Consider the following 27,351-nt stretch of genomic DNA (forward strand, 5'->3'; position numbering starts at 1 on the left):
AGTGGTTGAAAAACAAGTTTTATGGACTCCAACCTACAGTGAGGGAAAAAAGTATTTGATCCCCTGCTGATTTTGTACGTTTGCCCACTGACAAAGAAATTATCAGTCTATAATTTTAATGGTAGGTTTATTTGAACAGTGAGAGACAGAATAACAACAAAAAAATCCAGAAAAACGCATGTAAAAAATGTTATAAATTGATTTGCATTTTAATGAGGGAAATAAGTATTTGACCCCCTCTCAATCAGAAAGATTTCTGGCTCCCAGGTGTCTTTTATACAGGTAACGAGCTGAGATTAGGAGCACACTCTTAAAGGGAGTGCTCCTAATCTCAGTTTGTTACCTGTATAAAAGATACCTGTCCACAGAAGCAATCAATCAATCAGATTCCAAACTCTTCACCATGGCCAAGACCAAAGAGCTCTCCAAGGATGTCAGGGACAAGATTGTAGACCTACACAAGGCAGGAATGGGCTACAAGACCATCGCCAAGCAGCTTGGTGAGAAGGTGACAACAGTTGGTGCGATTATTCGCAAATGGAAGAAACACAAAAGAACTGTCAATCTCCCTCGGCCTGGGGCTCCATGCAAGATCTCACCTCGTGGAGTTGCAATGATCATGAGAACGGTGAGTAATCAGCCCAGAACTACACAGGAGGATCTTGTCAATGATCTCAAGGCAGCTGGGACCATAGTCACCAAGAAAACAATTGGTAACACACTACGCCGTGAAGGACTGAAATCCTGCAGCGCCCTCAAGGTCCCCCTGCTCAAGAAAGCACATATACAGGCCCGTCTGAAGTTTGCCAATGAACATCTGAATGATTCCGAGGAGAACTGGGTGAAAGTGTTGTGGTCAGATGAGACCAAAATCGAGCTCTTTGGCATCAACTCAACTCGCCGTGTTTGGAGGAGGAGGAATGCTGCCTATGACCCCAAGAACACCATCCCCACCGTCAAACATGGAGGTGGAAATATTATGCTTTGGGGGTGTTTTTCTGCTAAGGAGACAGGACAACTTCACCGCATCAAAGGGACGATGGACGGGGCCATGTACCATCAAATCTTGGGTGAGAACCTCCTTCCCTCAGCCAGGGCATTGAAAATGGGTCATGGATGGGTATTCCAACATGACAATGACCCATAACACACGGCCAAGGCAACAAAGGAGTGGCTCAAGAAGAAGCACATTAAGGTTCTGGAGTGGCCTAGCCAGTCTCTAGACCTTAATCCCATAGAAAATCTGTGGAGGGAGCTGAAGGTTTGAGTTGCCAAACGTCAGCCTCGAAACCTTAATGACTTGGAGAAGATCTGCAAAGAGGAGTGGGACAAAATCCCTCCTGAGATGTGTGCAAACCTGGTGAACCTGCCCAACTACAAGAAACGTCTGACCTCTGTGATTGCCAACAAGGGTTTTGCCACCAAGTACTAAGTCATGTTTTGCAGAGGGGTCAAATACTTATTTCCCTCATTAAAATGCAAATCAATTAATAACATTTTTGACATGCATTTTTCTGGATTTTTTTGTTGTTATTCTGTCTCTCACTGTTCAAATAAACCTACCATTAAAATTATAGACTGATTATGTCTTTGTCAGTGGGCAAACTTACACAATCAGCAGGGGATCAAATACTGTATGTAAACTACCAACTTCAACTGTACCTGCTGGAATGCATACTATGGGTGGGTGTTGCTATGGTGACCAATGATCTAAGATAAGGTGGGGATTTGCCTAGAAGTGATTTATAGATGACCTGGAGCCAGTGGGTTTGGCGACGAATATGTAGTGAGGGCCAGCCAACGAGAGCGTACAGGTCACAATGGTGGGTAGTATATGGGGCTTTGGTGACAAAACAGATGTCACTGTGATAGACTACATCCAATTTGCTGAGTAGAGTGTTGGAAGCTATTTTGTAAATGACATCGCCGAAGTCAAGGATCGGTAGGATAGTCAGTTTTACGAGGGCATGTTTAGCAGCATGAGTGAAGGAGGCTTTGTTGCGAAATAGGAAGCCGATTCTAGATTTAACTTTGGATTGGAGATGCTTAATGTGAGTGGGGAAGGATAGTTTATGGTCTAACCAGACACCTAGGTATTTGTAGTTTTTTTTATATTTTATGTCTGACCCGCAGAGAGTAGTGATTCTAGTCGGGCGGGCGGGTACAAGCAGCATTCGATTGAAGAGCATGCATTTAGTTTTACTAGCGTTTAAGAGCAGTTGGAGGCCACGGAAGGAGTGTTGTATGGCATTGAAGCTCGTTTGGAGGTTTGTTAACACAGTGTCCAATGAAGGGCCAGATGTATACAAAATGGTGTTGTCTGCGTAGAGGTGGATCTGAGAGTCACCAGCAGCAAGAGCGACATCATTGATATACACAGAGAATAGAGTCTTCCCGAGAATTGAACCCTGTGGCACCCCCATAGAGACTGCCAGAGGTCCAGACAACAGGCCCTCCGATTTGACACATTGAACTCTATCTGAGAAGTAGTTGGTGAACCAGGCGAGGCAGTCATTTGAGAAACCAAGGCTATTTAGTCTGCCAATAAGAATGCGGTGATTGACAGAGTCGAAAGCATTGGCCAGGTCGATGAAGACGGCTGCACAGTACTGTCTTTTATCTATCGCGGTTATTATATCATTTAGGACCTTGAGCGTGGCTGAGGTGCACCCATGACCAGCTCGAAACCAGATCGCGTAGCGGAGAAGGTATGGTGGGATTCGAAATGGTCGGTGATCTGTTTGTTAACTTGGCTTTCAAATACTTTCGAAAGGCAGTGCAGGATGGATATAGGTCTGTAACAGTTTGGATCTAGAGTGTCACCCCCTTTGAAGAGGGGGATGACCGCGGCAGCATTCCAATCTCTGGGGATCTCAGACGATACGAAAGAGAGGTTGAACAGTTTAGTAATAGGGGTTGTGACAATTTTGGCAGCTAATTTTAGAAAGAAAGGGTCCAGATTGTCTAGGCCAGCTGATTTGTAGGGGTCCAGATTTAGCAGCTCTTTCAGGACATCAGCTATCTGAATTTGGGTGAAGGAGAAGCGGGGGGGGGGCATGGGCAAGTTGCAGCGGAGGGTGCAGAGCTGGTGGCCGGGATAGGGGTAGCCAGGTGGAAAGCATGGCCAGCCGTAGAAAAATGCTTATTTAAATTCTCGATTATCATAGATTTATCGGTGGTGACAGTGTTTCCTAGCCTCAGTGCAGTGGGTAGCTGGGAATGGGTGCTCTTTTTCTCCATGGACTTTACAGTGTCCCAAAACTTTTTGGAGTTAGTGCCACAGGATGCAAAGTTTGAAAAAGCTAGCCTTGCTTTCCTAACTGCTTGTGTATATTGGTTCCTGACTTCCCTATCGCGGGGGCTGTTCGATTCTAGTGCAGTACGCCACAGGATGTTTTTGTGCTGGTCAAGTGCAGTCAAGTCTGGGGTGAACCAGGGGCTATATCTGTTCTTAGTTCTGCATTTTTTGAGTGGGGAATGCTTATTTAAGATGGAGAGGAAAGCACTTTTGAAGAACATCCAGGCATCCTCTACTGACGGAATGAGGTCAATATCCATCCAGGATACCCGGGCCAGGTCAATTAGAAAGGCCTGCTCGCTGAAGTGTTTTAGGGAGCGTTTGACAGTGATGAGGGGTGGTCGTTTGACCGCGGACCCATTACGGACGCAGGCAATGAGGGCTGAGATCCTGGTTGAAGATAGCGGAGGTGTATTTAGAGGGTAAATTAGTCAGGATGATATTACATTTTACATTTTAGTCATTTAGCAGATGCTCTTATCCAGAACAACTTGCAGTTAGTGCATATATATAATAACAATTTTTTTTCTCATACTGGCCCCCTGTGGGAAACGAACCCACAACCCTGGCGTTGCAAGCGCCATGCTCTACCAACTGAGCTACACAGGCCCTGATATCTATGAGGGTGCCCATGTTTACGGATTTAGGGTTGTACCTGGTAGGTTCCTTGATGATTTGTGTGAGATTGAGGGCATCTAGTTTAGATTGTAGGACGGCCGGGGTGTTAAGCATATCCCAGTTTAGGTCACCAAGCAGTACGAACTCGGAGTATAGATGGGGGGCAAGCAATTCACATATGATGTCCAGGGCACACCTGGGGGCTGAGGGGGGTCTGTAGCAAGCGGCAACAGTGAGAGACTTATTTCTGGAAAGGTGGATTTTTAGAAGTAGAAGCTCCAAACTGTTTTGGCACAGGCCTGGATAGTATGATAGAGCTCTGCAGGCTATCTCTACAGTAGATTGCAACTTCGCCCCCTTTGGCAGTTCTATCTAGACGGAAAATGTTGTAGTTAAGAATGGAAATCTCTGAATTTCTGGAGGCCTTCCTAAGCCAAGATTCAGACACTGCTAGAACATCAGGGTTGACAGAGTGTGCTAACGCAGTGAATAACTCAAACTTGGGGAGGAGACTTCTGATGTTAACATGCAAGAAACCAAGGCTTTTACGGTTACAGAAGTCAACAAATGATAGCTCTTGGGGGGTAGGAGTGATACTGGGGGCTACAGGGCCTGGGTTAACCTCTACAACACCAGAGGAACAGAGGAGGAATAGAATAAGGATACGGCTAAAGGCTTTAAGAACTGGTCTTCTAGTGCGTTGGGTACAGAGAAGAGGGGCAGATTTCCAGGAGTTGTAGAATTGATTCAGGGCATTATGTACAGACAAGGATATGGAAGGATATGAGTACAGTGGAGGTACTCCTTAGCATTGGGTAACTATGAAAGAGATAGCATCACTGGAGGTACCAATTGAGCCGGTCTCCAGACAAAGGAGCTCTCTGAGGCTGGTTGAGCTGAACTTGGTGCTCTACAGTGAAATTGTATAATAAGAACTAACCCAAACAGCAAATGGCTAGGCATATTGACATGGGAGAGAGGCATAACGCAATCACAGGTGTTATTCGAGAGGGCTAAGACAACAACTGGTAATGGCGACAAAAGTTTGGGCTGAGGCTAAACAGATAAACAGGATGGGGTACCGTGTAAAGGAACAGTCCAGCAGGCATTAGCTGTGTAGCTGAGTGATCATAAGGTCCAGTGAACAGCACTAAGTAAGTCCGGGAGCAGATCGTAGGCTGCTAAAGCACAGACGAGCAGGAGGCATGGCTGTTGATTGCGCGTGCTAGCGGGCCGGGGCTAGCAGATGGATCTTCGTGGTCGCGCAACGGGAAGCCTGTTGAAACCACATCAGACGATTACGTCCGCAGACCAGTCGTGATGGATCGGCGGGGCTCCGTGTCGACACTAGGAGGTCCCGTCCGGTTGACAGAGAGGTACAGTGAGGGAAAAAGGTATTTGATCCCCTGCTGATTTTGTACGTTTGCCCACTGACAAAGAAATGATCAGTCTATAATATTAATGGTAGGTTTATTTGAACAGTGAGAGACAGAATAACAAAAAAATCCAGAAAAACGCATGTCAAAAATGTTATAACTTGATTTGCATTTTAATGAGGGAAATAAGTATTTGACCCCCTCTCAATCAGAAAGATTTCTGGCTCCCAGGTGTCTTTTATACAGGTAACAAACTGAGATTAGGAGCACTCCCTTTAAGAGTGTGCTCCTAATCTCAGTTTGTTACCTGTATAAAAGACACCTGTCCACAGAAGCAATCAATCAATCAGATTCCAAACTCTCCACCATTGCCAAGACCAAAGAGCTCTCCAAGGATGTCAGGGACAAGATTGTAGACCTACACAAGGCTGGAATGGGCTACAAGACCATCGCCAAGCAGCTTAGTGAGAAGGTGACAACAGTTGGTGCGATTATTCGCAAATGGAAGAAACATAAAAGAACTGTCAATCTCCCTTGGCCTGGGGCTCCATGCAAGATCTCACCTCGTGGAGTTGCAATGATCATGAGAACGGTGAGTAATCAGCCCAGAACTACACAGGAGGATCTTGTCAATGATCTCAAGGCAGCTGGGACCATAGTCACCAAGAAAACAATTGGTAACACACTACGCCGTGAAGGACTGAAATCCTGCAGCGCTCGCAAGGTCCCCCTGCTCAAGAAAGCACATATACATGCCCGTCTGAAGTTTGCCAATGAACATCTGAATGATTCAGAGGAGAACTGGGTGAAAGTGCATCAACTCAACTCGCCGTGTTTGGAGGAGGAGGAATGCTGCCTATGACCCCAAGAACACCATCCCCACCGTCAAACATGGAGGTGGAAACATTATGCCTTGGGGTTGTTTTTCTGCTAAGGGGACATGACAACTTCACCGCATCCAAGGGACGATGGACAGGGCCATGTACCGTCAAATCTTGGGTGAGAACCTCCTTCCCTCAGCCAGGGCATTGAAAATGGGTTGTGGATGGGTATTCCAGCATGACAATGACCCAAAACACACGGCAAGGCAACAAAGGAGTGGCTCAAGAAGAAGCACATTAAGGTCCTGAATTGAACTAGCCAGTCTCCAGACCTTAATCCCATAGAAAATCTGTGGAGGGAGCTGAAGGTTCGAGTTGCCAAACATCAGCCTCGAAACCTTAATGACTTGGAGAAGATCTGCAAAGAGGAGTGGGCCAAATCCCTCCTGAGATGTGTGCAAACCTGGTGGCCAACTACAAGAAACGTCTGACCTCTGTGATTGCCAACAAGGGTTTTGCCACCAAGTACTAAGTCATGTTTTACAGAGGGGTCAAATGCTTATTTCCCTCATTAAAATGCAAATCAATTTATAACATTTTTTACATGCGTTTTTCTGGATTTTTTTGTTGTTATTCTGTCTCTCACTGTTCAAATAAACCTACCATTAAAATTATAGACTGATCATTTCTTTGTCAGTGGGCAAACATACGAAATCAGCAGGGGATCAAATACTTTTTTCCCTCACTGTAGATAGCCGGGAGATGGGCCTGGCTCGAGGCTAGCTCAAGGCTAACTGGTACCTCGGGAAGTGGTGATTAGCCAACAACAGCCATTCGGTTGCATCTAGCTAGTTGCGATGGTCCGGTGTTAAGGTCCAGTGATTCAGTGATTCCGGCAGAAAATCCGATATGCTCTGGGTCAATAGCACGCTGTGCAGACTAGCCGATAATTGTCCAGGCTAGAGCTGGCTGGTAGGTAGTGCAGGCCACGGACAGTGGTGAAGACCGCTAACGGTGGCTAATACCAAGTAGCTAGTTAGCTGGCTAGCTGGCTAGTTTCAGTCATAGGTTCTTGATAAAAATAAAGAAATAATAGAATCCGTTCCACATTGGGTGAGCCTAATACATTACACAGTGACTTCCAGTTTCCACTTGGTGCTCCTCTCGACACTTCACTCTTTTACCTGCACCCCAGGTACAGGCTTCCCAGGAACACTCTGTTTCCTTTGTGTCTGTCTACCTATTTGGCTTATTGAGGTATCATTTGTTGTACCTGTCATAGTCTATTCCCACAGCTGCAATTTATCAAGATTACTTCACAGTTTTTGTCCCTTTGTGTTTTTGTCTCAATTTGACAGATTTTAAATTGTCTACTATGCTAGCTACTGCTGCTGCCCTGATATAGTGCATTTACCTGTCCAATAACCACATGAAACAAAGTTCTTGCAGATCCAATTCCTTTATTTTGTTTGCTCATTACAACAATTTACCTTTTGTCATTTTTAGCATTTCAGTTCCACAACCTTTGGTCCAATTTGGCAGCTAATGCTCCAGTTCTTAATCAAACTATTAGGCTAAATTTAGGGATTTACTCTGCATAAATGAGCACCACAGGCAACTCATTTGCCAGTTCCTTTGCCTATTTAGCTATGGTGGTCTCTCTTTGCCTTGAAGTCTCAGCCAGCAAGTTAAGTGACCTGGGCATCATACTGCAGGATGGACTGCACCATAATGTTCTTGTCATCTTCGCACTGTTTTTGCAGACTAAGCAGGGACTAGCAGCACAGCAGTACAGGGCTGTTGGATGGTGCAGAACTATGTGCAGTCACCCTTAAGTGAAACTCACCAGAAGCGGACGGGCAAAGCAAGCAGATCGAGTTGGGTGGAAAGGACGGGACAGGCAGCTGGATAGTTCATATCTCCAATCATCTTTGCTGTTTACGATGTTGTGTTTCCATAAGTGGTTGAATTGGTCTAATTTAGCATGCATGGTAAATCCTCAACCCGTAGCTACTTCTTCAGATTCAAATGAGCTCGAAAAAAGTGAATAAAGACAAAAAATGTTTTGTGTGACTACAGCGCCAGCGATGAAACACACAAATAGAGACACGTTCTAATTGAGCGAGGCGTCAAAGCGAACAACCCACCCTCCCGGCTTTAGTTGGGTCATATAATTCAAAACAATGCATTCTAAAATAAATCACACACGCCTGACCTTTACTAATGCACATGAATAACTCCTCCCACCACCACCGCTAGCTGACATGTATTCCAAACCTTCATGTTGCAGAGTGCACACGCATGACATCAACCCCAAGTAATTTCAGTCACTCTTTGCCAGCACCTTTAATGGGTCCTCCAGGCTTGTAGTTGGGTCATGATCTGTCTGGAAGGAACCTCACATGCAAGGATGACAAGTGTGAATGTTCTGTGTCCATAACTCTCCGAAGGGAAACCGTGCTAAGCACCCAGTTTCAAGTTTGGTGAGCGGTCATGAAGTCAAAAACTTGCGTCAACGCATTCAGTATCGTCTTGCCCATAGCACGGTGGCATTAATTGCACAATTCTGCTTAAAACCCAAATATATGATTAGCTTATAGGGGAGCACAGTGCACATGTACTCTGACCCTGTAGTTGCCTCAGATTATGTCTGACTGCCAGCAAGATGTCCTAGCCAATAAAATTATGCCCTATTATTTGTTTTGAAACAGGGCTGTTTGTGCTCTGGCTAAGGAGATCAATTATTTTGGTCTGATTGGCCGTGTAAGAGGCTGCTCAGGCTCAAGCGGCCGCTGCTGGAAACAGCTGTGTCATGGCTGTTATTTCAGGATTCCTCCTGCCCTCCTGAAAGCTCTCCCATTGCTAGCAAGGGATCTCTCTCTCTCCCTCTCTCTCTCTCTTTGTGTGTGTGGGTGTGTGACGCTCATCACTGAGGCTCATTTTTAGAAGCCTTATTGGGAACATCATGGCCAGCTCTCTCGTGGGCTGAAGTAGCGGGTATTATCTCCGCTAATGCATATTCTCAAGAGGTTGAGACAAAAGTTCAGCCTGCATGGTATCAATGATGGAGAACAAGCTATGAAGGAAACATCCTGGCGTTTTGGTTCAGGTACAGCAAACTAGCGCAAAATAATATTGTGATATTGTCAAAATGATACGATATATCGTCAAAAATAATATCCCGATATGTAACTGTCACCATTTAACCTTGCTTCTCCTGCAGCTGCAGTTTATGTACAGGAGAAGTCAAAGTCAAGTGTTGTAGTTTGTAGTCCATATTCTGATGTGAGCACCCTTTTGAACTGCACCTGGCTGCATTTGAACCTGAAATCCAGTGGGAGAAAAAAAAATAATGTTTATATTATTTTGGTCCTCGGAGAGCACTTTGGTTATACCTAACCCCTGAATGTCTCATGCTCTGGTCCTAGGGCCCTAGCCTGTTCTGTTTCAGTCCAACCAGACAGGGTGGCATTGACACTGCTCAAAGCCTCTTCTCAAACACCCATGTCAGACTACATTAGTTATCTCCTGCCTGATTGGCCCTACTCTGGCAGCCATGGCTCTGTCAAGGTCCTGGCTGTTACACTGTCACCTTAGACAGGGGCAGGAGGAAGGGAAGCCCTCTGCAGGGAGCCTTGGCTAAGCAGCCCAGACCACCGAATGGACTACTCTCTTCTGGATGAATAGTTGAATGATAGTTGAAATTAATCATATCAATTTAGTGATTTTTCAACCACACAGCCATGGTATTGTCCACCTGTTTAACATGGATGACAAAGGTTGATTGAAGTCCTCATGAATCTCTGCCAAGCATATGACAATTGTGATCTAATGCAATGTCGCTTCACCTCATCATGTCCACCAGGCTGTAATCAGGTCCATATGGCAGCAAGCCCCTCCGCTAAGCTAAACACATTAGCTGGCCGCCAGGCGTTAGCTGGGCAGGTGTTCTGTCCTGCTGGCTTGTTGCTCCTCTGTTATTCAACAGTGCCTCCACTGCTGTTCTGCCTGTTTCCACCCTGTGCAGGTATGATACCTGTTTGCGTAACAATTCAGTCAAGGGCCATCTCAACATGTAAATAGCTGATATTATGAAGCACGTTTTTAAGACTGCCAAAGCAATTAGTCTTCACCCCACTGATGTCCTTGGTTCAACTGGAGCTCTGTCTGCAGAACCTACTCCATCAGAAAACTCGGGGCCTCACGTGCCCGTGAAAATAGACCACCATCTGTTTGGTTGGCATGACCAGTGCACTGCTTGTTCTGAACAAAGCCAGAGTGCTGTCCGCCTTGTCAAAACTGGTCAGCCTCGCGCTCTAGTTGGCTGAACATGCAGCTGCCACAGTGTTCAAAACTCAGCTTATTTGTTTCATTATCTGTTTAGAAGGATGTTGGGCATTTTCTCTTATCTCCCTCTGGTATACACTACCAGTCAAAAGTTTTAGAACACCTATTCATTCAAGGGTTTTTCTTTATTTTTATTATTTTCTACATTTTCTAGAATAATAGTGAAGACATCAAAACTATGAAATAACACATATGGAATCATGTAGTAACCAAAATAGTGTTAAACAAATCAAAATATATTTTATATTTGAGTTTCTTCAAATAGCAACCCTTTGCCTTGATGACAGCTTTGCACACACTTGGCATTCTCTCAACCAGATTCATGAGGTAGTCACCTGGAATGCATTTCAATTAACAGGTGTGCCTTCTTAAAAGTTAATGCGTTTGAGCCAATCAGTTGTGTTGTGACAAGGTAGGGGTGGTATACAGAAGATAGCCTTATTTAGTAAAAGACCAAGTTCATATTATGGCAAGAACAGCTCAAATAAGCAAAGAGAAACCAGGCTCTGTCGTAGCCGGCCGCGACCGGGAGACCATGGGGTTGCGCACAATTGGCCCAGCGTCGTCCAGGGTAGGGGAGGGAATGGCCGGCAGGGATGTAGCTCAGTTGGTAGACCATGGCGTTTGCAACGCCAGGGTTGTGGGTTCGATTCCCACGGGGGGCCAGTATGAAAAATATAATAAAAATATAATGTAAGTCGCTCTGGATAAGAGCGTCTGCTAAATGACTCAAAATGTTTTTTTAAAAATGTAAAAGGAACGACAGTCCATCATTACTTTAAGACATGAAGGTCAGTCAATCCGGAAAATGTCAAGAAAGTTTCTTGAAGTGCAGTCACAAAAACCATCAAGCACTATGATAAAACTGGCTCTCATGAGGACCGCCACAGGAATGGAAGACCCATTGTTACCTCTGCTGCAGAGGATAAATTAGAGTTACCAGCCTCAGAAATTGCAGCCCAAATAAATGCTTCACAGAGTTGAAGTAACAGACACATCTCAACATTAACTGTTCAGAGGAGACTGTGTGAATCAGGCCTTCATGGTCAAATTGCTGCAAAGAAACCACTACTAAAGGACACCAATAAGAAGAAGAGACTTGCTTGGGCCAAGAAACATGAGCAATGGACATTAGACCGGTGGTAATGTATTCTTTGGTCTGGAGTCCAAATTGGAGATTTGTGGTTCCAACCGCCGTGTCTTTGTGAGATGCGGTGTGGGTGAACAGATGTGCATGTGTAGTTCCCACCGTAAAGCATGGAGGAGGAGGTCTTATGCTGTAGGGGTGCTTTGCTGGTGACACTGTCTGTGATTTATTTAGAATTCAAGGCACACTTAACCAGTATGGTTACCACAGCATTCTGCAGTGATATGCCATCCCATCTGGTTTGGGCTTAGTGGGACTATCATTTGTTTTTCAATAGGACAATGACCCAACACAACTCCAGGCTGTGTAAGGGCTATTTTACCAAGAAGGAGAGTGATTGGTGTGCTGCATCAGATGACCTGGCCTCCACAATCCCCCGACCTCAACCAAATTGAGATGGTTTGGGATGAGTCGGACTGCAGAGTGAAGGAAAAGCAGCCAACATGTGCTCAGCATATGTGGGAATTCCTTCAAGACTGTTGGAAAAGCATTCCAGGTGAAGCTGGTTGAGAGAATGCCAAGAGTGTGCAAAGCTGTCATCAAGGCAAAGGGTGGCTATTTGAAGAATCTCAAATATAAAATACATTTTGATTTGTTTAACACTTTTTTGGTTACTACATGATTCCATATGTGTGATTTCATAGTTTTGATGTCTTCAGTATTATTCTACAACCAAGAAAATTGTAAAAATAAAGAAAAACCCTTGAATGAGTAGGTTTTCTAAAACTTTTGACCGGTAGTGTATGTACTGGTATGCACACTCACACAAGTGTGACATACTATTGTAAGATGCTGACTGTCTATGGTGTATCTTTGTGCTGACTCGTATGCACAAGAGGCATTAAACCATGCACATGACAGTCACAAAGCAATTGTCATTTTATTGAGAAGGTGGCGACCGGCAAGGGTTAGTTGCATGCATCAACCAATGGTTGCGTGCCACGTCATCGACTGTGGAGTCCAGCACCAGATTGCTGTAACGTGGTTAGCTGATACGTAAAATGCGGGGGATTGGATGGAGACATGTTGGGCTGGGGGGAATGGGATGGGGAGTTTATAGTTTATTTTTCTTTACATACCAATTTTACTCTTACAAAATCCTGTTTGTTCTCTGTATGTTCTTCTTACTTAGTTTTTATTTTGAGTGGCAGCCCACAGGTACATGTAATATAAACTGAATATATCAATTGAAATTGATATTGTACCTGTAAACTCCCCAACAAAAAATGAAAAAAAAAAAAAATAACATGCTAAAAAAAGATAAAAGGATTCATGAGCATTAAAGCATGAATTAACCTTCGATTAAACATGTCTGTACTACAGAGTGTTTGACTGGATCCGTTCAGGGGAAGATTTAGGTCTCACTTTAGTACATGATCTCCACAATACAACTATCATACATAATCATTAAAGTGCTATTTATTTCTGGAGAAGTCTTCATCTAGGTCAGTTAAACTGTCCGATATTCGTAAAAAAAATTTAACATGTATTTTTTGTGTGAATAATCTATTGTACTCTATTCCCACGGACATGTCTGTTGCTCCATAAAGCAGTCCTTCCTGTGCTACTGCACTCATACAGTAAACATGCAGTGCTTGCTTTACATTCCAGTACATTAGAGGTTATTATGACACACCCCCAGTAGTGAATATATATCGGACCGTGGTGTGACTGCTCCTCGGGGGCTCCATAATGACTCAGTGCCCCCGGCCCCCTCCCTGACAGACGCTTCAGCCACATCATCATGACATATCTGAACCCCGGGTGCAACGGGCTGCCGAGGTCAGCAATGTACGCACCACAACACATCAGCGAGACTGAGGGAGAGCAGCAGAGGATCCACTCCAGCCCCTCCCTTGACCTTTTGACTAGGGCTGGGAATTGCCAGGGACGTCACAATACGATATTATCACGATACTAAGGTGCCGATATGATATGTATTGTGATTCTGATGATTCTATATGTATTGCGATTCAATACTGTGATTTTATTGCAATTCGATGTTCCAAACATATTGCTCACCATATGTCTGCTGCAGAGGGACAAGCGAAAGCCCTCCATTTTTGATCAGTCACGGAAATAAAAGTGCTGAAAACTAATTGGCTCCCTATTTATACTGAACAAAAATATAAATGCAACATGCAACAATTTCCACGATTTTACGGAGTTACAGTCCATATAAGTAAACAGTCAATTGAAATGTGTTCATTATGCCCTAATCTATGGATTTCACGTGACTGGGCCGGGGCACAGCCATGGGTGGGCCTGGAAGGGCATAGGCCCACCCACTTGGAAGCCAGGCCCACCCACTGGAGAGCCAGGCCCAACCAATCGGATTTCGTTTTCTCCCCACAAAAGGGCTTTATTACAGACAGAAATACTCCTCAGTTTCATCAGCTGTCCGGGTGGCTGGTCTCAGATGATCCCGCAGGTGAAGAAGCCAGATGTGGAGGTCCTTCTCTGGCGTGGTTGCACATGGTTTGCGGTTGTGAGGCCAGTTGGACGTACTGCCAAATTCTTTAAAACGACGTTGGAGGCAGCTTATGGTAGAGAAATGAACTTTCAATTCTCTGGCAACAGCTCTGGTGGACATTCCTGCAGTCAGCATGCCAATTGCATGCTCCCTCAAAACATGAGACATCTGTGGCATTGTGTTGTGTGACAAAACTGCACATTTTAGAGTGGCCTTTTATTGTCCCCAGCACAAATCAAATCAAATCAAATCAAATTGTATTGGCCACATGCGCCGAATACAACAGGTGCAGACATTACAGTGAAATGCTTACTTACAGCCCTTAACCAACAGTGCATTTATTTTTAATAAAAAAGTAAAATAAAACAACAACAAAAAAGTGTTGAGAAAAAAAGAGCAGAAGTAAAATAAAATAACAGTAGGGAGGCTATATATACAGGGGGGTACCGGTGCAGAGTCAATGTGCGGGGGCACCGGCTAGTTGAGGTAGTTGAAGTAATATGTACATGTGGGTAGAGTTAAAGTGACTATGCATAAATAATTAACAGAGTAGCAGCAGCGTAAAAAGATTGGGTGGGGGGGCAGTGCAAATAGTCCGGGTAGCCATGATTAGCTGTTCAGGAGTCTTATGGCTTGGGGGTAGAAGCTGTTGAGAAGTCTTTTGGACCTAGACTTGGCACTCCGGTACCGCTTGCCGTGCGGTAGCAGAGAGAACAGTCTATGACTAGGGTGGCTGGAGTCTTTGACAATTTTGAGGGCCTTCCTCTGACACCGCCTGGTATAGAGGTCCTGGATGGCAGGAAGCTTGGCTCCAGTGATGTACTGGGCCATACACACTACCCTCTGTAGTGCCTTGCGGTCGGAGGCCAAGCAGTTGCCATACCAGGCGGTGATGCAACCAGTCAGGATGCTCTCGATGGTGCAGCTGTAGAATTTTTTGAGGATCTGAGGACCCATGCCAAATCTTTTCAGTCTCCTGAGGGGGAATAGGCTTTGTCGTGCCCTCTTCACGACTGTCTTGGTGTGTTTGGACCATGATAGTTTGTTGGTGATGCGGACACCAAGGAACTTGAAGCTCTCAACCTGTTCCACTACAGCCCTGTCGATGAGAATGGGGGCGTGCTCAGTCCTCTTTTTTTTCCTGTAGTCCACAATCATCTCCTTTGTCTTGGTCACATTGAGGGAGAGGTTGTTATCCTGGCACCACACGGCCAGGTCTCTGACCTCCTCCCTATAGGCTGTCTCATCGTTGTCGGTGATCAGGCCTACCACTGTTGTGTCATCGGCAAACTTAATGATGGTGTTGGAGTCGTGCCTGGCCATGCAGTCATGGGTGAACAGGGAGTACAGGAGGGGACTGAGCACGCATCCCTGAGGGGCCCCCGTGTTGAGGATCAGTGTGGCAGATGTGTTGTTACCTACCCTTACCACCTGGGGGCGGCCCGTCAGGAAGTCCAGGATCCAGTTGCAGAGGGAGGTGTTTAGTCCCAGGATCCTTAGCTTAGTGATGAGCTTTGAGGGCACTATGGTGTTGAACGCTGAGCTGTAGTCAATGAATAGCATTCTCACGTAGGTGTTCCTCTTGTCCAGGTGGGAAAGGGCAGTGTGGAGTGCAATAGAGATTGCATCATCTGTGGATCTGTTGGGGCGGTATGCAAATTGCAGTGGGTCTAGGGTTTCTGGGATAATCGTGTTGATGTGAGCCATGACCAGCCTTTCAAAGCACTTCATGGCTACAGACGTCAGTGCTACGGGTCGGTAGTCATTTAGGCAGGTTATCTTAGTGTCCTTGGGCACGGGGACTATGGTGGTCTGCTTGAAACATGTTGGTATTACAGACTCAGTCAGGGACATGTTGAAAATGTCAGTGAAGACACTTGCCAGTTGGTCAGCACATGCTCGGAGTACACGTCCTGGTAATCCATCTGGCCCTGCGGCCTTGTGAATGTTGACCTGCTTAAAAGTCTTACTCACATCGGCTACGGAGAGCGTGATCACATAGTCATCTGGAACAGCTGGTGCTCTCATGCATGCTTCAGTGTTGCTTGCCTCGAAGCGAGCATAGAAGTGGTTTAGCTCGTCTGGTAGGCTTGTGTCACTGGGAAGCTCGCGGCTGTGCTTCCCTTTGTAGTCTGTAATAGTTTTCAAGCCCTGCCACATCCGACGAGCGTCAGAGCCGGTGTAGTACGATTCAATCTTGGTCCTGTATTGACTCTTTGCCTGTTTGATGGTTCGTCGGAGGGCATAGCGGGATTTCTTATAAGCGTCCGGGTTAGAGTCCCGCTCCTTGAAAGTGGCAGCTCTACCCTTTAGCTCAGTGCGGATGTTTCCTGTAATCCATGGCTTCTGGTTGGGGTATGTACGTACGGTCACTGTGGGGACGACATCATCGATGCACTTATTGATGAAGCCAGTGACTGATTTGGTGTACTCCTCAATGCTATCTGAAGAATCCCGGAACATGTTCCAGTCTGTGCTAGCAAAACAGTCCTGTAGCTTAGCATCTGCGTCATCTGACCACCTTTTTATTAACCGAGTCACTGGTGCTTCCTGCTTTAATTTTTGCTTATAAGCAGGAATCAGGAGGATAGAGTTATGGTCAGATTTGCCAAATGGAGGGCGAGGGAGAGCTTTGTATGCGTCTCTGTGTGTGGAGTAAAGGTGGTCTAGAGTTTTTTTTCCTCTGGTTGCACATTTAACATGCTGGTAGAAATTAGGTAGAACGGATTTAAGTTTCCCTGCATTAAAGTCCCCGGCCACTAGGAGCGCTGCCTCTGGATGAGCGTTTTCCTGTTGACTTATGGCCTTATACAGCTCATTCAGTGCAATCTTAATGCCAGCATTGGTTTGTGGTGGTAAATAGACAGCTATGAAAAATATAGATGAAAACTCTCTTGGTAAATAGTGTGGTCTACAGCTTATCATAAGATACTCTACCTCAGGCGAGCAAAACCTCGAGACTTCCTTAGTATTTGATTTTGTGCACCAGCTGTTGTTTACAAATAAACACAGACCGCCACCCCTTGTCTTACCGGTCAGCCGTTCTATCTCGCCGATGTAGCGTATAGCCCGCTAGCTGTATGCTATCCATGTCGTTGTTCAGCCACGACTCGGTGAAACATAAGATATTACAGTTTTTAATGTCCCGTTGGTAGGATAACCGTAATCTTAGGTCATCCAATTTATTTTCCAATGATTGAAGATTGGCTAATAGGATTGATGGGAGCGGCAGTTTACTCGCTCGCCGTCGGATCTTTACAAGGCACCCCGACCTACGTCCACGATATCTCCGTCTCTTCCTCATGCGAGTGACAGGGATTTGGGCCTTGTCGGGTGTCTGTAGGATATCCTTCGCGGCCGCCTCGTTGAAGAAAAATTATTCGTCCAATACGAGGTGAGTGATCGCTGTCCTGATATCCAGAAGAGACGATGGCAGAAACATTATGTACAAAATAAATTACAAATAACACGGAAAAACACACATAATAGTACAATTGGTTAGAGGGCTGTAAAACGGCAGCCATCTTCTCCGGCGCCATTCTGAGCAAGGTGCACCTGCGTAATGATCATGCTGTTTAATCAGCTTCTTGATATGCCACACCTGTCAGGTGGATGGATTATCTTGGCAAAGGAGACATGCTCACTAACAGTGATGTAAACAAATTTCTGCACAAAATTGGAGAGAATTTGTGCGTATGGAACATTTCTGGGATCTTTTATTTCAGCTCATTAAATATGGAACCAACACTTACAATGTTGCGGTTATATATTTTTTCAGTATAAAATGATAGAGAACAAGCTATGAAAGAAGGTACTGGAGTTTTGGTGCAGGTACAGTCAACTAGCGCAAAAACTATATTCCGATATTATCAAAACGATACGATATTGTAAAAAATGATTTTTCCCCCCATCACTACTTTTGACATTAAGACACATGAGCACATCCTTGCGTGCATTTTCACACACTCTGCTGCACACTGGGGTGATCGCCATTAATTTCATTGGAGTCGCTGCTGTCTGTTTCACGGATTGGAGGACGTTTGTTTTGTTACCCTTCTGCAGGGGGGCCTCTGATTGGCTGAATCTGTGCTGTCTGGGCCTAATATCTGTCAGGGACTTCACCCTCCATGTGGGGTAAGCCATGTCATAAGGCATATCATTAATTTCGGAGAATAAACAAAATGATTTGTCCAAAGCCCTAGAAGGGAGATGGGTAACTTCCTGACTTTTCAGCAGTCAGACTTTATGACAGCATCTTTCCCACATACAGTGTGTAATTTAGAATATAATAAAAGACAACTTTATTGTCCATCCAGGATGGACATTTTTCTTAGAGGTTATTAGTCATTTGTTTTGATGTAAAAGGATAGTCCTATTAAATTGTTGCATAGAGGTAAACACATTCTGTCCCAAGGAAGACTAGGATGGAAGGGGTGCTCAGAGAAGTGCTTACACAAATGTAGAAGCATGACTCTGACTTGCAGCCATGTAGAACTTCCTCATTATAGAGGGTAAAGGGTTGCATTGAGCAAGGCTGAGGTGCAGTGTGTTTTACACAGCATTTTCTGGCTGTTATTTTTAATGTCTCTCTGAAATGGCCAGAAGCCATGATGAGCACCACTGCTCCCAGGTCGGAACTCTGTGTTTGCAGTTTAACCTAGGACTGACGGCTAATTGGATGAATCAGTTTGGAGGGAGGGGATGAATGGTGCAGGTTACAGGCTGTTGTAGCAAGGCCTTTGTCATGAACATGACATCACCCTCTTTGAACTCTTAGGATAGAACCAAGCATCCTGATTAGTCAATATCAAGGCCTCAACATGTGGTTTTACTCTGTATGAACAGCCAGTGTTATCACCTAAATAGTCTGAACTCTGAACCCTCATCCTGATAACTAACACATCATGATCTAATATTTGATATAATAACTGCTCTAATACTGTATGTGGAATTGGATAGGATATCAGATATTTATGGTCTTATAACAGTTTTTAGCCATCTAAAGTGTTAGTTTTCTACTTTAGTTTTTGAAGATCAATGTAGAATACTGACAATCTCTCTCCCCTGCGTGTTCCAGATATGTCCTAATGGGCAGATTGAAGAGGATCCTCCTGTTGGTGCTGGGAGTCTACATAACCATCCCCTTCATCGTCAAACTATGCCCCTCCATTCAGGCAAAAATTGTATTTTTGAATTTTGGTGAGTAGATGAAACCAATAAGGCATGTTCTGTTGTATCTATGTAGTTGTTTGCATTGCTTTTTTTAATAAATGTTTTTTTATGGGAGACTAAATAAGCTTGCTCCATCAGTTAGCTCTGTCCAATGGGTATTTCACCTGGTAGGTGTGGATACTTGTAGCTCTACTCATTTAGTAAGTGTGCAATACTGCTTACATAAGCAACGGTGCATGTGTTAGTGTGTGAGAGTGCACATGTGAACCTGCTCATCACCTGAAACACAGCAGCACGCCAACTCCAGACGGAGGCAGTTAAGAGAGGGTGGATATTCCATCTGCAAGGGTACAATACAAAGCTCCCACCGCTCTCTCCCTCCGTCTGATATGCATTATAGGTGTGTAACTGTAGCAGTTTCATGCATTTTAGGTAGGAACAGGCAGGATTACACCTAAAACATTGATGGGTCGGTCAGTAGCATTGATTTGGAGTGCCAGTTGTGGGCTGTGACCACAGCTGATTCTAACTTGTAGCTACGTGGTTTCAACCAATCGGTATCCAGGACGAGAACTACCCGTTGTATAACATTGTAACATTTAATAGGGTGTCCAATCAAAAACGTATATTTTGACCAATGAAATAATGTTAATTGTGTATATACTCCACCGGCCTTCTAGCCACTCCTCTTCTCATCATTCCATTTGTTTTGTCTTGTTTTTACTCACACCTGGTTCATATCCCCTCATCAGTCCCTGTATAAGTATTCCCTCTGGCCCCCATGTCTTTGTGTGTGATTGTTTCCATGTGGAGGTGTCGTTAGCTTGGTGGAGCATTATGTACTTTATCGAACCGCTGTATTGGCCGAATAAACCATTATTCTGTGATTTACACCTCCTGCGCCTGACTTCGTCCAAATCACCCGCTACAGAATCACATACCCAATATCATGGAGTCAGCAGGAGCGGGGAATATGCCTATAGTCTTTGAGCGGCTCCGGGAGCATTCCACCATTTTAGCCAGATTGGGCGAAGCGATGGATCGGGTTCTCCAGGCCCTCCAGCGCCTGGAGAGGAGAGGACACGACCCTGCGGAACCAGCTGAGCGACCGGATCCAGCCACCCAGACACAAGCACCCAGAGGTATTCACCTGTCTCGACCGAGGGAATACGACGGGACAGCACCCCACTGCCAGGGTTTCCTCCTGCAGCTGGACCTCTATTTCCACACCATCAGCCCTGCTCCATCGGATCGGGAGAAGGTGTCCGCCCTCGTCTTCTGCCTCTCGGGGAAAGCCCTGGAGTGGGCCAACGGAGTGAAGGAGGAGACGCGTTGGACAACTACGGAGAGTTTGCTTGCCTCTTCCGGGCAGTCTTCGATCATCCCAAATAAATGCTTCACAGAGTTCAAGTAACAGACACATCTCAACATCAACTGTTCAGAGGAGACTGTGTGAGTCAGGCCTTCATGGTTGAATTGCTGCAAAGAAACCACTACTAAAGGACACTAATAAGAAGAAGAGACCTGCTTGGGCCAAGAAACACGAGCAATGGACATTAGACCAGTGGAAATTTGTCCTTTGGTCTGGAGTCCAAATTTGAGATTTTTGGTTCCAACCAGCGTGTCTTTGTGAGACGAGGTGTGGGTGAACGGACGATCTCCGCATGTGTAGTTCCCACCGTAAAGCATGGAGGAGGTGTTATGGTGTGCTTTGCTGGTGACACTGTCTGTGATTTATTTAGAATTCAAGGCACACTTAACCAGCATGGCTACCACAGCATTCTGCAGCAATATGCCATCGCATCTGGTTTGGGCTTAATGGGACTATCATTTGTTTTTCAACAGGACAATGACCCAACACACCTCCAGGCTGTGTAAGTGCTATTTTACCAAGAAAGAGAGTGATGGAGTGCTGCATCAGATGACCTGGCCTCCACAATCCCCCGACCTCAACCCAATTGAGATGGTTGGGGATGAGTCGGACGGCAGAGTGAAGGAAAAGCAGTCAACAAGTGCTCAGCATATATGTGGGAACTACTTCAAGACTGTTGGAAAAGCATTCCAGCTGAAGCTGGTTGAGAGAATGCCAAGAGTGTGCAAAGCTGTCATCAAGGCAAAGGGTGGCTATTTGAAGAATCTCAAATATAAAATACATTTTGATTTGTTTAACACCTTTTTGGTTACTACATGATTCCATGTGTTATTTCATAGTTTTTGATGTCTTCATTATTATTCTGCAATATAATTTTTTTTTTAAATAAAGAAAAACCCTTGAATGAGTAGGTGTGTCCAAACCTTTGACTGGTAGTGTAGGTCTGTGAAGGAAGTGGATGGTCAGAGGTGGCAGTCTGAGAGTGGTGTGGCGCAAAAACAATTCTGGGGCCCGTAGTTTTTCCTGATCTTCTTACCTAACCAGGTAAAACTCCGGACTTTATATGGTATGACATGATTAATCTGTTGCAAAATGTTTTAATATGGGCTATGATGAGAGCAGAGTATTTCTAATCAGGTCACATGAGGAGGATGAAACCCCTGTCCAACTGCAGCAACCTTGTACTTGTTCATATTAATTATATTTTAAAGAAGGACTAGGGGGGGTTTCCTATACACAGACTGAAAAAAAGTATTGTTTCCATGCAACACAGCATGTCAGATCGCTAATGTTTAGGTTTGGATAGGCTGCTACATTTACAGTATGTAACAGTTTTTGCTTGTCTGTTGGGAGTGATGAGTTATCACGCTTGCCAAATAAATACCGGAGGAAAGTGGAGAGCGCGCCTTGAGCTTTGTCCACCCGCGACCTGCGATTTCCATGAATCTGATTGGTCAAGACACGCAAAGAGCCTGCAGCAGCACTCCGATGTGAAGGACAAAGAAATTGTGCGAGAGTTGACAAATCATGAAGCAAAATTTTCTAAAAAACAGGACTTTGCCCCTCTTTTTAACACTTTATGTCAATATATTTTATTAAACTAAATCAAGTGGTGTGGCGCTGCCACACATGATTTGAAAAGTGCTGTGGCAAATGCCGCCCGTCACACGTTTTCCGGCGGCCCTAGAATGGTGATTTGTGACTGTCTTGTATAACATTATAGAGTGGAAAGAGGCAGAGTGCTGCTATTTCTGGAGCATCTGTCTCAACGATTTTTGCTGAGCTGCTGCTTTGTCAGTGATATCTTATTGTTTTAACAGATCTAACACAGCTTCTCTGTCTACCCAACCCTACCCCCTGCAGTGAGGCTGCCCTATTTCATTGACCTGAAAAGGCCGCAGGACCATGGCCTGAACCACACAATCAACTTCTACCTTCAGCCAGAGATGGGCATCAACATTGGTGTATGGTGAGAAGACACACACACACACACTTGTTGGCTGGTCCTCACTACATATTCGTCGCCAAACCCACTGGCTCCAGGCCATCTATAAATCACTGCTAGGCAAATCCCCACCTTATCTTAGCTCATTGGTCACCATAGCAACACCCACCCGTAGTCTGCGCTCCAGCAGGTATATCTCACTGGTCATCCCCAAAGCCAAAACCTCCTTTGGCCGCAATTCCTTCCAGTTCTCTGCTGCCAATGACTGGAACAAATTGCAAAAATCTCTGAAGCTGGAGACACTTATCTCCCTCACTAACTTTAAGCATCAGTTGTCAGAGCACCTTACCGATCACTGCACCTGTACACAGCCCATCTGAAATTAGCCCGCCCAACTACCTCATCCCTATATTGTTATTTATTTTGCTAATTTGTACCCCAGTATCTCTATTCGCACATCATCTCTTGCACATCTATCATTCCAGTGTTAATACAAATTGTAATTATTTTGCACTATAGCCTATTTATTGCCTTACCTCCATAACTTGCTACATTTGCACACACTGTATATATATGTATTTCTGTTGTATTTTTGACTTTGTTTTGTTTTACCCCATATGTAACTCTGTGTTGTTGTTTTTATCGCACTGCTTTGCTTTATCTTGGCCAGGTCGCAGTTGTAAATGAGAACTTGTTCTCAACTGGTTTACCTGGTTAAATAAAGGTGAAAAAAAAAAAAAAAACCCACATACACTTCAGCTGTTTTGCTAAGACTGTGTGGGATGGATCTCCCTCTCGCTCTCTCTCTCTCTCTCTCTCTCTCTCTCTCTCTCTCTCTCTCTCTCTCTCTCTCTCTCTCTCTCTCTCTCTCCCCCCCCCCCCCTCTCTCTCTCTCTCTCTCTCTCTCTCTCTCTCTCTCTCTCTCTCTCTCTCTCTCTCTCTCTCTCTCTCTCTCTCTCTCTCTCTCTCTCTCTCCAATTCAATTCAATTCAAAGGGCTTTATTGGCATGGAAAACATGTTTTAGATTGCCAAAGCAAGTGTAATAGATAATAAACAAAAGTGAAATAAACAATCAGAAATTAACAGTAAACGTTTACACTCATAAAAGTTTCAAAAGAATAGAGACATTTCAAATATAACATTTCTGTCAGTGTTGTAACAATGTGCAAATACACTACATGACCAGAAGTATGTGGACACCTGCTTGTCGAACATCTCATTCCAAAATCATGGGCATTAATATGGAGTTGGTCTCTCCTTTGCTGCTATAATAACAGCCTCTACTCTTCTGGTAAGGCTTTCCACTAGATGTTGGAACATTGCTGCGGGGACTTGCTTCCATTCAGCCACGAGCATTAGTGAGGTCGGGCACTGATGTTGGGCGATTAGGCATGGCTCGCAGTTGGCATTCCAATTCATCCCAAAGGTGTTCATGGGGTTGAGGTCAGGGTTCTGTGCAGGCCAGTCAAGTTCTTCCACACCGATCTTGACAAACCATTTCTGTATGGACCTCGCTTTGTGCACGTGGTCATTATCATGCTGAAACAGGAAAGGGCCTTCCCCAAACTGTTGCCACAAAGTTGGAAGCACAGAATCGTCTAGAATGTCAAATAATAAAATGTAGTACGACAGGATCTTTCTAAACGTAGCTCTTTATTTGCTAGCTATAACGGGCATGTTCATGTGTCTCCGGCCATGATCATCTGAATATGACCTCTCCACCTGGGCAATGACATCTCAACATTTCAAACAAATACAATACCAAAGCATTTCAAGTTAACTTTTCAATAACAAGTTTACAGTCTGGAACTCTTTTAGGGCAGCGATCCGCCTACACCCTTTGACATTTCACAGGTCTAGGACAGCTCTAGGTTTGACCTCTCTTCCTGACCTTGTGTGATATGAAGCAGAGCATGCTTCTGTGTCAGTCAACAGTTCTTGTAGTGTTGCAGGTAAGTATGGTGTATGTTGTGTTGTGTGTGTGTGTTTAGTCCATCACGTTCTCTTTCAGGAGAACAGTTCATCTCATCAGTGTGTTGTTCTTTTGTGTTCAGTAGGTGACAACGATTGCGGCGGTACAGCGCTCCTTCTGTGGTGCGAACATGATATGAACGTTCAGTGTCAGCTGGTTGGATGACGACTGCTGGCTTCCAGTAGCCATGCTCCTGGATTCTAACTGACTCTCCATCGTTCAGTGGTGGCAGTGGTCTAGCTGACCTGTCATGGTATCGCTTTTGGTGTTGTTGTATCTGTGCACGTTTTGCATGCATTTCCTTGTAGCTGACAACCTCAGGTTGCAGCTGCTGGTTGGAGCTGGGAAGGATTGAGCGAAGTCTGTGGCTCATCAACAGCTGGGCTGGTGATTTGAAGTTGTCAACTGGAGTGTTTTTGGTATTCAAGGAGGCTGAGGTAGGGGTCTCTCTTGTCTGCTTTTGCGTTTTCCATGAGTGATTTAGCAATCTGCACAGGCCATTACTTTGAGGGTAATGTGGGCTTGTGGTGATGTGTGTGAACTCCCATGCTTTTGTGAAGGATTCAAACTCATTTGATTTGTAACAGGGGCCATTGTCAGATATTACATTCTCTACAATGCCTGGCAAAGGCTGCTTTCAGCTTGTGTATCTCAGCTGCAGATGTGCTGCTGTGAAGCTTGTCGAGTTCAATGTATCTGCTGTAGTAGTCCACTGTTATGATGTAGTCCTCGTTGTTCCAGGTGAACAGATCGGTTGCCACGACCTGCCAGGGTCGGTCTGGGATACAGTGAGGTAACATTGGCTCTTTGGTGTTTGAGGGGCGTCGTTCAAGACAGGTGGGGCATTTACCATGTCCTCTATTTGTTTGTACATTCCGTGCCAAAACAAAATGTCACGTGCTCTCTGTTTGCACTTTTCCATGCCCATGTGTCCAGCATGGATCTTTGTCAAAATCTCTTCTCTGAGACTGGTAGGAATGATGATGATTTTCTCTCCTTTGAAAATGATTCTGTTGATCTGTGATACTTCATCATGATGGTTCCAGAACTCCGAGACGTTCGGAGGGGATTTTCTCCTCTCCTCAGGCCATCCTGACTCTATGACTTTCCTCAGCTGTGTGAGTTGTGTGTCTTTTTCTGTTTCTGCTCGGATCTCCTTCTGTTTTGTGTCACTAACTGGTAAGTTGCTGTACATAGTGTGCACCTGCATGTCCATGCCTTCATTGAGGCTGCTGGCCTTGTAGGTAAGAAACTTCCTGGAGAGTGTGTCTGCGACAGGGATGTCTTTGCCTGGACGGTGAGGGAAGATTAAATGTCAATCAAAGAGTAAATTGCTGATTAACTGTTTATTGATTCAGTGACACAGAAAAGTCAGATATCAGAGACAAAGCAAGCCTTTGCTGACATTTAGATAGGAACACAAGGCACAGAGCTAAAGTTCAAACTATGTGCACAAGTAAACATTATTCCTCTGAATAAGTACCGCAACTTGACATCTGAGTGCGAGCTACAGCCCACCACGCGCAGACTGACTGGTTATGGTGGTGAACAGCTCCCAGTAAAAGGCACATGCACTTTCAAATGCAAATACAAGGAAAGTGACATTTTTACATTGTTGACACTCGAGCACCTGCAGTGCTAGGCCTTAAGGCATGTTTAGACATGGACCTCATCAAGCTAGTTTTATCAATGACAGCACCAGTAGAGACAGAGAATGTCATGGAGGAGTTTGCTGATATTTTTACAGGAATAGGACTATTCCCAGGAGAATGTACCATTCACCTTGACCCAGACGCAACCGCTGTGGTCTACCCACCGAGAAAGATTCCCCTTGCTTGGAGCATGGAGCAGTCTGACATCGTCACCAAGGTTACAGAACTGACGGATTGGGTCAACGCGTTAGTGGTGGTGGAGAAACCACGCACCGGCAAGCTCAGAGTATGTCTCGACCCAAGAGACTTGAACAAGGCTATCAAACGCCCCCATTACCCCTTACCGACGCTATATGGCATCACACACAAGCTAGCGGGCGCACGCTACTTCAGTGTCATGGACGCCAGATCAGGCTACTGGGATATCAAGCTCACAGAAGAGTCATCTAAGCTCACAACGTTCAACACACCATTTGGACGCTAAAGGTTTCATCGCCTGCCTTTTGGGATTATCTCAGCCCAAGACCAGTTTCAGATCGACGAGGTGTACAAAGGCCTTAACGGAGTTGTGGTAATTGTGGACGACATCCTTGTCTATGGTCGAACCAAAGAGGAACACGACAGAAACCTCAGCGCGATGCTGCAAAGGTCCCGCGAGCGAGGAGTCCGGCTCAACCCCAAGAAGAGCACAGTCGGCGCTACAGAGGTCAGCTACTTTGGACATCTTCTCACAGCGAATGGTATCAAGCCAAATCCGCAGAAGATCTCAGCCATAAAGGAAATGGAGCCACCAAAGAACCGTGCAGAGCTGGAAACAGTGCTTGGCATGGTCAACTACTTAGCCAAGGTCGCACCCAGCCTCTCCAATGCTAATGCACGCCTGCGTCAGCTGCTAAAGTAATCCAGTGAGTTCCTCTGGGAAAAGCAACACAACATCGCTTTACAGAAAGTGAAAGACTTGATGACGAGAGAACCAGGACCAATCCTTGCCTACTACGACCGCAACAAAGAGCTCAGACTCCAAGTGGATGCGTCGAAGTATGGACTAGGTGCAGTGCTACTGCAAGAAGGAAAACCCAACGGCTACGCTTCCAAATCTCTCACAGACTGTGAAATCAACTACGCTCAAATCGAAAAGGAGCTGTACGCCATTCTGT

At 45.1% G+C, this 27,351-nt stretch overlaps 1 protein-coding gene across 1 annotated transcript in view; it reads left to right on the forward strand.

The window, feature by feature from the left end:
* LOC121569657 (lysophosphatidylserine lipase ABHD12-like) overlaps positions 1 to 27,351 on the forward strand; it is a 61,228-nt gene that overhangs the window by 15,680 nt on the left and 18,197 nt on the right. The window contains exons 2-3 of the mRNA XM_041880798.1: positions 19,158 to 19,279; positions 22,488 to 22,593. Of these exons, the coding sequence (XP_041736732.1) occupies positions 19,158 to 19,279; positions 22,488 to 22,593 (228 nt within the window). The remainder of the gene's footprint in view (positions 1 to 19,157; positions 19,280 to 22,487; positions 22,594 to 27,351) is intronic.

Source organism: Coregonus clupeaformis, chromosome 1, assembly GCF_020615455.1.
Source record: "Coregonus clupeaformis isolate EN_2021a chromosome 1, ASM2061545v1, whole genome shotgun sequence".
NCBI lineage: Eukaryota > Metazoa > Chordata > Actinopteri > Salmoniformes > Salmonidae > Coregonus > Coregonus clupeaformis.